General features: G+C 35.0%; 1 protein-coding gene across 4 annotated transcripts; it reads right to left on the bottom strand.

Annotated features, from left to right (window-relative positions):
• Positions 1-3,371: 3,371 nt before the first annotated feature.
• On the bottom strand, positions 3,372-10,160 carry LOC122299446 (protein FAR-RED IMPAIRED RESPONSE 1-like). 4 transcript variants are annotated; one of them, XM_043109739.1, is made up of 6 exons: positions 9,858-10,160; positions 7,106-7,259; positions 4,920-7,024; positions 4,518-4,652; positions 3,719-4,025; positions 3,372-3,571 (listed from the first exon to the last, which is right to left on the bottom strand). In XM_043109739.1, the coding sequence occupies exons 1-3, from the start codon at positions 9,885-9,887 to the stop codon at positions 4,995-4,997; spliced, it is 2,214 nt and encodes a 737-aa protein (XP_042965673.1). In that variant the 5' UTR covers positions 9,888-10,160; the 3' UTR covers positions 3,372-3,571; positions 3,719-4,025; positions 4,518-4,652; positions 4,920-4,994. The 4 variants fall into 4 exon arrangements, with proteins under 4 accessions (XP_042965673.1, XP_042965674.1, XP_042965672.1 ...); XM_043109740.1 differs by having other exon boundaries at positions 3,372-4,025; positions 4,934-7,024; XM_043109738.1 differs by having other exon boundaries at positions 3,372-4,025.
• Positions 10,161-10,580: the final 420 nt, after the last annotated feature.

The raw sequence follows: 10,580 nt of genomic DNA on the forward strand, positions 1-10,580 counted from the left end.
GAAATAAGAGAGTGAATTTGAAAGACGATGTCATTCGTAACCACGAGTTTATCCATGTTTGATTTTGTGCTCATATAATCAACCTAATTATTGTTGAGGAGTTAAAAGAAGTTGACGTTTCCATTACCAAAGTTTACAACATTGTGCGATCTGTAAGGGCTTCTCCCCAAATGCTCAAAAAGTTTAGGACAATAGTAGAATAGATTGGGATTTCATGATCTAGGATGATGTACTTGGACGTTACGACTCGATAAAACTCTACATATATGATATTGGATGGCATAGAAGTACCAAAAAAGTGTTCGAGTGGATAGAAGTCGAGGATGAGGGTCTTAATTATGCTTTGTTGTAGCCAACACGAACGGGGATCGGTTCGCTAGACACACATGATTGGACAAGTGTAGAGTATTTTGTCACATTTTTGCATTTTTTTTATCACATCACTATACAAATATCTGGATTCGTATATACGACTGCAAACTTGTGGTTCAGTGAGGTCTCGACGCTACACCACCACAATTTCTAAGAAGATATATCTCTAACTTTACTCAAGCAGCTTCTCACAATGTCAGCACTTTTAGACAATCAAAAACACTTCTCATCAACCACTGTTTCATTAGCCAAGACACCTTATGTGGAAAGTAATAGCATTTTTTTTCTTCCTCCCTATCGCATGCTCCTCTCTCACCCATTTGAAATTATTTGAGGCCCATTGCCCATCCTCTCCCCCATCGTCTGCGTCGTTAATCCTTTGCAAAGTTGCCCCGTCGGCGTTGACCCTCCCTCTGCCCAGCACCTCATCATCATCGACCCTCCTCCCCTCTGTCAGTTCTTCTCTTCGACTTCGTTCTTCATCCTTCCTCAGTTTGAAATCTTCATCTCTTCCCCTCCTCTTCTCTCTAACGAACTTTATCTCCTCGTCTTGTCAAATCGATCCCCTCCATTCCTTTACATTTCTCCCAAAATCTATATTAGCGACCTGCAATAGAAAGAATCCAGATTATTTCTGTGAAAGAGATCTACAGCCACGGGTTAAGTTATTTATTATGATATATACTCTCTAAAAATGGATTATATGAAATTCTAGGGTTTCTTACAAATTCTATGAAATTGTATGGTTTACTAAATCTGTTTTTTTCTATGTGATTCTAGGGTTTAGGCATACATTTTGAAGTCTGGTGTCTTTTTTATCCTCATTTGGATATGATTTTATATATGATATACTTTGAGTTGTTCAAGTTTGTACTCTGATGAGTTAGGATTGTTGAATTTTGCAATTTTTATATATTGAATACATATCGGTGTTGAGTATAGAAAACTAGAGAACTATGCTAATATAAATAAATCCTGGCTTTGTTGAAGTCTGCCTGAGATTATAGTTCTTTTTACTCAAATTGGGTAATCACTCTAAAGCACTTGAAAGAAAGTACCTGATAAAATTGTGTTTTTTTCCCTTGGTATGTTAAATATGCCAGCTTTTGCAATTAAGTTGTGTTGGATGTGAGTATGGTACGTTGGATGTCGTGGGTAACCGTATCTCCTAGTTTTCCAATAAGTAAACAATTTAATGTGTTGTATAGAGAACATGAAACATTTTCTACTAAACTAGTTTAGTGACTAGGCTTATCGTCAATCTACTCAGGCTATACATTATTATTTCCTAGTTCATTTATGTGATTGCCTAATTGTTTCTGTTTCCACTGGCATATGCTGGTGATTAGGACTTGGGATATTGCTTTCTTAATTAGCATATGTAGTCTTGGTTCTTCATTGTTTGTTAAACATAGTTTACAACAGTGTTTGAACCTTTTCTCTTTTCAGTTTGTTGCTTTGGCTTGAAAGTATCAGCTTTTTGAACGAGAGATTTCTAATTTTGATGTTTCAAGTATTAGAATCGAGTGATCTGTGGCATATCCAATTGTAGCTTGATTGTCAGAACACTTTACATTTAATATTGCTTTCACTGTTACCACCATTGTTAGAGAATCGTAGCTACGTTTAGCTTCTTATAGATAGATACTTCCTCGGAGATCAATAAGTGGTGTCTCTATCTAGTGATAGATAGATAATGACTTTTTTCTCATGTTTTGGATTTTTCAGCTTTAAAACATGTGCTGTATTAATCTGGTTTAATTAGAAAACCATTTCATGAAAGCTTCCATCATGTACTCATACTCCTAAATGTCAATCTCACTTTGCTTATGGTGACATGTAGGCTTAGATGAGTGCTAAATATTCAAATTAAACTTGTCTTTATACGATGAAGAAAGTTTCTAACTTCATGTTAATATCTTGATAATAATTAAGTAATTGTATGTATAATGCTTTCTTTAGTAATCTTTGAAGTAACCGAATCTATGAAGTTCATGCATATAAATTGACCAAGTATTTCATGAATTTTCAAGTCATTCAATTTACAATTTTGAAAACATCACTATAGACGTCTCACACTAAGAAAAAAAATCCTAAAATAAGATTTTTTGCCTACCCAAAGTATAATACGGTAAAGTAACTTTATATTTGTTATATTTGCATATCGATTTGCTTGCTACTTGCGAGATATATTTTATCATGTTAATTGAGAGTTCGTACTGTGTACAAAGAAATGTGACGTGCAAATTCTTCGTATAGGCAGATATACTTCATTTGCTAGAGGAGAGCATTCGTGTAAAAAAGAATAAGGCTTGGAAAACGTGGAATAATGTATTACAGTGCAAGTATGACGTTTGGAAAATGGAAGATAAAGTGAGAGAGATAGCAGCAACAAATTTGAAATAATTTTGCTACGTACAAATGAATTCGCGTATCAATCTGCGTACCAATACTGCTACTTCCGTATTCAAAATTCAAATTTGCATCATTTTCATTAATCTAACTTTTTGATCAATCATGTTGAATGAATAGGCGTATTGGTGCATAGGATAGCTTAAAATAAGATTTTCCCAATCTGATAAAGAAAAATAAAAAATGTGTTTGTACTAGATTGTCACATTTGTAATATTCTTTGCTTAGTTCAAATAAATGTCACGTAAAAAGTACGTTGTTTAGATTAGATGGTTTTTGAATAAAAAAAGCTTGTGCACATGGTTTGATGAAAACCATGTGTAAATTGCATGTTGTTAAATGAACCTTTGTAATAAAAATAGCTTGTGCACTTCAATCGACTTTGTAAACTTTAGGCGAAGTCTTATGTAGTTATGTTGCTCGATTATGATCATATTCAACTAAAAATTCATTACTCAACTAGAAACCAAAAAACTTATCTGCCCATATTCATACTTAACAATGGCTGAAGCTCAACACCTGCTATTCCATTGAAATTAACCACATGAGAGCATGTTTTGGAATTAACCACATGTTCATGAAATAAATGCCATCAAGTACAAGAATAGATTCCCATAACTTAAAATCATTCCAGTTATACAAATACTGAGGCTATCTAAATACATAACATGAATGAACATTTTGAGATCCAATTAAAATCTTTGCAAAAAGAGTAACATCTTCAATGAATCCTCTGTCATTCCAGCACCATAGTTAAGAGTTGTAGCCACCCATTGTAGAGCCATTACTGGTAAATCAGTGGGTTATTTTTCAAAATCATTCATAAACAACCATAAGAAAGGGAAAGGGAGAGAAAAGGAAAAGTTTGCGGGCACAGTGATCAAGCAGAAATGTTCAATCAGCATACGAATATTGAAATAACGACAATCCAAACCTTTTACTTAATCCATCCCTAGGCAGCAAGAGGAACTTTCTTAGTGCTTTGAGCTGATCCTCGGTCTATGAAGGACTTGATCTTGAACCTGTAAACAAGCCGCTTCTTTTTTGAGGTTGGGGGTGAGCAGTATTTCTCCTAGTTCACCAACTTTAAAGCTGTTGCTCACCACTGGTTCATCACTTGGGGCCTTCTTCGTGGCTTTCTGTATGATAACAGTATATCTATCTTCGGCTGTAGGCAGAAATTCAGCACCATAGCTCACCTCCCAGCCCACCACTCGAAGCTCCCAAACAATACTACATTTCTGAAATTTAACCAATTTCCAATTAAGAGAAGGATATGATTCTTTCATTTATCACTGATCGTGTATATACAGGTCAAACATTACTAAATAACAACTTAAAATTAGAAGTAGGTACAAATATCTTAAAGTCAGACATCTACACAAACTACACCACCTCTCCGGAAGGTACAAAAATCCATAAAACATCACATCTCCACAAACTACACAGCATCAAGGTGGTCACACTACTAAAATAAAAACAAATATAGTTAAACCTTTCAATTAAACAACCATTCTATGCAATATATACAAAAAAAAAAAAAATTGGAAAGTAGAAACTTTTGTATTTTGGGCAGAGACCAAGCCAGAATTTTGGAGAGACAACACCTGTCTAATTTATATTGATGTCACATCCACGTAAACGGGTCTAACCAGACAAATATATTGATGTCACATCCACGTATACAAAAATATTGAATACACATGGTTAACCAAAGAACAAGAGATGAAAACCTCCTTTCCTGATGGCATTGATTGTGCAACAATGCTGTTTTGTGTTCCAACACCAACCCTCTCATGAAACTGGTCAAGTTGAGATACCGGGATGTCACCCACTTGTGTTTCATCATAAAAAATTTTCCTACAAGCCTAATTTCCAACACAAAAGTAGATATATATTAGAAAATGTTTACTAACTATTAATATAAGAAATATTCTATTCATCATTCTCACATACAACACTTTTTTTTCCTTATCAAATGTGTGGTATATGGATGATGAGGTAGAAGAATTCAATAAGATTAAGAAGAATAAAACCAAAAAAAATTTTAAAAAATAAAAAAGTGTGGTGTGTGGTGTATGAGGATGATAAGTAGCAAAACTCTTAATATAATAACATAAACATAAATTTATTACCTCTTTCTTCTTACTTTTCGTTGACATCTTCTCCACAGGCATAACCTTTCTCTTAGTTGCGGGTCTCCCTTTCCCTCAAACGACGTGGGGGCTTAATATCTTCTTACCCTTATCGACGACTACGTTTGATCCGACCTTCGTTGATTCGGATTTTGACCCGAATGTTAAATCGTCACATTTTGAATCAAACTCATCGACATAGCAGAGGAATGCATTGACACGCTCATCACTTGATGATATTTTTGTTGCTAATTTCATGCATCTTTTAACCACCACATCATACCTCTGTGCGTCTCCACTGACCCGCAAGTCATCATAACTACTTTTGATCAATGTGTATCTCCTCTTCTCATCCTTCCTCCAGCGATCCAAGACATATCTATCTGGCAGCACATTAATCTTCTTCAATTGACAAACTCTAAGTGCATGCCTACATAGAATTCCCCTCATCTCAAACAATGCACATGCGCATTTTAACTCGCACTCCTCTTCATTATAGTCAAGTGTGTAGTGGATTGTTTTTGTGCAGTCATCAATAGATATTTCATCCAAGATATCGAAAGTTGAAATGCACCCCTCCTTACTTACCAGTGTGCAATTACAACACATTAGACCCATCAACTCTTTTTGGAACTCTTTAAACTTTGCATTTGTGAATACCTTCTGAAACTGCTTCTCAAAGCTAAAAGGGGAAACACAGGGGATCTTTTGATTGCTGGAGTTGTAATCAGCCGTTGTCTCTACCTTCACCATCTTTCTTAAAGCATTATCGAATTGATCGACGAATTCCTTCAAGGTAGTACCAGAATGGACATACCCGTCGAAAAAAACATCCATGCTTTCTGACTGTTGTGTTGTGCTCATACCAGCCCAAAATACATCCTTCAAGTAAACCGGAACCCAAAAAGTCCTTTCGTGATATAAGGACTGGAGCCAATTATTGCCTTTGAGATCATACTTATCAAGTAGTTGACCCCATCTCTCCTCAAATTCTGTGCAGGTCTGTGAATCATACAATGCAGCCTGAATGGAGGTCTTTAACCCTGAGCTGAATTGAGAGTGAGATCCTAACTTTTCTGAAAGTTTGCGCATTATATGCCATAGACAATATCTATGACGAGTTTCCGGAAATACAATTGCAATTGCGTTCTTCATTGCCTGGTCTTGGTCGGTTATGATGGCTTTGGGCGCTCGACCATTCATGCAGTACAACCACATTCGGAACAACCAAACAAAGGTATGTGTGTCCTCGCTTGACAGCAACCCCACCCCTAGTAGTATGGATTGCCCATGATGGTTAACACCAACAAATGGAGCAAAAGGCATCCCATACCTATTTGTTAGGTACGTTGTATCAAAAGTTACAACATCTCCAAAATACTCATAAGCTGCTCGACTTCGTGCATCAGCCCAAAACACATTCCGTAACCTTCCCTCATCATCAATGTCCATGAAAGAAACGAAACCATCATTCTGATCTCTCATTCTCTGGAAATATTCATTAAGTACTTCACCACCTCCTTTACCCAACCTTAAAGATCTAGCCCTGTCAATAAAATTCTGACAATCTTTCTCTTGAAAATCAAGATTCTCAAAACCACCCGCATCAACGACAGAAGAATAATAATTCTTGTTCATTCGAATGTCAGCTCTATCATTCATGTTGAGGATCCTTTGACTATATTCGTCTAAACACTTGTGAGATCGCAAGAGTCTCCTATTCTTGGGACTCACAATACTGTGGTTGTGTGCATTTTCAACAGTGGTGAAAACCCATTTATTATTCTTGTTCAATGTAGCATTTACCTTCGCCTTACAATCTGTTTTAGTTGTTGGCCGTGGCCTTGAGATATTACTGTGCTTAGGTTGGTACTTTCCGCCACGGGCACAACCAATGGTCACATACACAGGCCTCCCATCATCATCTTTCTTAGTCCTCTGTGTCCTTACACCAAAACCCTCTTGCTTGGCATATCGCTTATAGTAGGCCGTAAGCTCTTTCTCACTCTCAAATTCCATACCGGATTTTGGTACTTCAACTCGTACCTCATCATCTGGAACAACAGTGGTATCCTCTAAATCTTCATCCATGTCGAATAACATTTCTAAAAATGGAAACATAGAGATGGATTAGCATCAATTTAATATTAGCATCATTAAAGTCAAAGCAGACAAAAGTGTAATACCATTAGTAGCATGACAACTTTGATCAGTCATCCGTGATGTACTTTCAACATTTTCTTCAAATTCTGTACTAGTTGGCACAGTTGACGTAGGGTGCATTTCTTGTCTCAAGTCCTCCGGATTACTCGACGGAGGGTACTGCATATAAGGTGGCATCTGTTCAAACAAGCACTTTGTTTGGAAAAATGGAATGACTTTAAACAAATTAATATATTAATTTTTGGGGGGAGAGAGAGAGAGAGTATTGTTTAGTACCTTTTTTCTAAACAACAAATTGTTATATCTCTTGGACCTTAGAGGGTTGTTTGTATTCAATTTTGAAAAGGACACGTGATCTAACCTAGTAGAGCTATAGAAGTGCTAGCAATGGCTCGGGTTATGACAAAAATAAAATAAATTAGTGTAGAGTTAATTTATGTATTTTCAGCAAAGTTATTTGATCCAAGAACATATCTTACTAAACAAAGTGCCATGCAAATAAATTCTACCTGGTTCCTTATTCCAAATAGATATCAAGGTTCCATGATAATGTCATATTGCCTATTCCTAATGTATAAGTGCATGTTCTTCATCCTCATGTAGAGTTCACTTGATATAAATAAGCAATCATAGTACGACTTTTTTGCTGTTTCTGTAAATTACTATCTCAAACTTCTTGTTTTTTCTATAAGTACCATCAGAAAATTGACTCACTGAAGGAACTCATGAACAAAACAAAATCAAGTGACTAACTTTTAGACTCATTCGAGTTTGAAGTCCAGATAATTCAGACTTCAATGAAAATAATCAACAAGTACGACTTATTCGTAGTCGTAGAAAGCCAGTTGCAAACACTATTAATCCCCTGTTCTTATATGATAATTTATGAAGTCCTTATAAAGCCCAAGAAATAAAGTTACCCACTTACTGGTAGTAATAGATACCAAAAGCATAAGCATGCATCACAATCTGAATATGAAAAATTAAGCACAAATTTATTTATAAGAAACATAAATTGAGTGAACCGATTATGTACAATAACTCACGGTTCAAAATTGACATCTTGAAGATATAACATGGTATACAATAACAAAGGATTAGAGATTTATACATCTTACAAAGAAAATCCAAGTAGATGTGAAATGCCAACACATCATCCTACATGATGGCAAATTATATGATTTAATCTACACAAGGGTCAATATTGAGATCAACCAAGCCGTATGAAAATTATTATTTTAGTTTGAGATTTAAGTGCCCCTATATTAATTCAAATCCTTCCTTATATCTGATTTATACATTAAGGTGACAAGTCTTTTTCCAGTCAAATTTTAACAAAATAGTTGAAATTGGAGAGAGACAAGTTATAAGCTTGTGATGGGCTCTTTTATGGGTTATTATTCTTTTTCTTCTTCTTCTTTTTGTTTTTTTTTGGGTCTTCCTTTGACTCAAATTTCATTTTTAAGGGTTATAGATAGGACTTCCAGTGGGTGGATGCTTCCCATACTTTTTCATTCTCTCCATCTCATGATCTGATCGTGCCACTAAAATCATCCACTGGTCTTGCTAAAATTCATTGTAGTCTCATAAGTTTCTTTTTTATATATATAGAATTAATGATATAATTAACTAGGTAAGTGGTCTTAAGTTCAAACTCAATCACAGTTGATGACATTATTGTTCTTTATTTGCAGACATGGCAGACATTGCAGACATGGCACCAGACATGGCACCAGCCATGAGTATGAGGAAGAAGGATCAGAAATACATTGACCCTTTCCTGTTCATCTTTTTTTTTTTTTTTTGTGTAGAGTTTCTATGGAAGAATTAGAAGCCTCAGAGATTCTCTTTTTCGATATGTTTTTGTGTGCAGTTGTGATGAAAAAAGCATACACGATGCATGTTGCCTTTTATAGCATTTGTAATATGAGTTTTGGTACAACAAATTAGATGGCATAATTTGTTTTCATCCCTCAACTCTCTTAAGCAATAAACCAAACAAGTTCTGAAAAAAAATCATGTCCTCGAAGTATCAACAAAAAAAAAACACACAAGTACTCTCAAAATTTTGTAGTTCTACAAATTAAATGTTAATAATAATTATATTCTACTTAAATTAACATTAAAAAATCATAAATCTGCACCTACATAAATCTGCACCTACACGAATCTCTGTATCAAAATAAATAAAATCCATCGATCAACCTAAATTAACTTCATAATCTGTCGAACTGAATTTTATAAAAAAAAAAAAAATGTATCAAAAGTTCATACATTTCCAGCTACTACATCACTTCATACAAATGTATCAAAAGTTCATACATTTTCACAGTCTGAATAAATAATTAACTATTATAAAGAAAAATTCCATGCAAACAAGGTGTTTTGGTTTTCTATTCAGCTTAATGAGATGCTAATATTGTTAAATCTTTTACAGATATAAAATCAAAGTTAGTGACTACTGGTAAGTTATCCGTTGGCCATTTGAAATTTTCTCACTGGGGAGATGGGAGTTTCTTAATCACAAGTGTTTAACATGCAGGTTCCGTCTCAGGTTCTTTTATTGTAGCACTAGCGGTTTGGGCACTCTACCGTGTCTACAGGTATGATAAACTTGAAAAAGAAAATCAAATCAGGATCCAAAGATTTTTGGAGGATTACAAGAATTTGAAGCCCACGAGATACTCATACGCCGACAAAAAAAGGATTACGAATCAATAATGCCCAGTCAAGGATCTACTCTGCACAGTCTAAATCACAAAACAAAATCTTTACCTGCCCAGTCGAATATCGTCTTCCCCTCATCTTCCCCAGTCGAATATCGTCTTCCCCTTGATCTACTCTTCAAGAATATCGTCTTCTCCTTGTCGAATGTGCAGAGGCTTTGTTGAATGAGAGAACGGGGATTGGTTTCGGGAGGGAGTGAGGGAGAGATCGTGCAGAGGCCAAGGGTTTCGGGAGCGAGGGAGAGAACGTGCAGAGGCCACAGGGTTTCGGGAGTGAGTGGGAGTGAGGGGAGGGTTTCACCAGATGAGATTTCAGCGGGAGTGATTCCCGCGATTTTGGTTGGGGTGAGAGACAATTAATTATTTTAATATCTGTTTAGTTACACAATATCTGTTTATCTGTTTAATATTAATTTTGTTTTAAAATTTAAAAAAATTAAATTATTTATTATATTTTACATAAGAATTTATAAAAATTATAATAATTATATAAAATGAGATAATTTGAATTTGGGTATCTAAACTCGGCCATAATGTTTGACTAAGTTATTGTTTATCCACAAAATTGTTGAATCACTATAACTAAGTCTAAATTTTTATAACAATGTCTAATTTAATGTAGTGGTTTTTTTGGCACATATTGACTAAAATTTAGCTATTATTAGACTTTGAGTAATGTTACATATAGTTGTAGAGTGTGTAAATTTCATACAATTACTTTGAAAAAGAATGAGATCGACGATTAAAAAAGTTAGTTTTTTCATGTGAATTC

This window comes from Carya illinoinensis, chromosome 16 (genome assembly GCF_018687715.1).
Source record: "Carya illinoinensis cultivar Pawnee chromosome 16, C.illinoinensisPawnee_v1, whole genome shotgun sequence".
Taxonomy (NCBI): domain Eukaryota; kingdom Viridiplantae; phylum Streptophyta; class Magnoliopsida; order Fagales; family Juglandaceae; genus Carya; species Carya illinoinensis.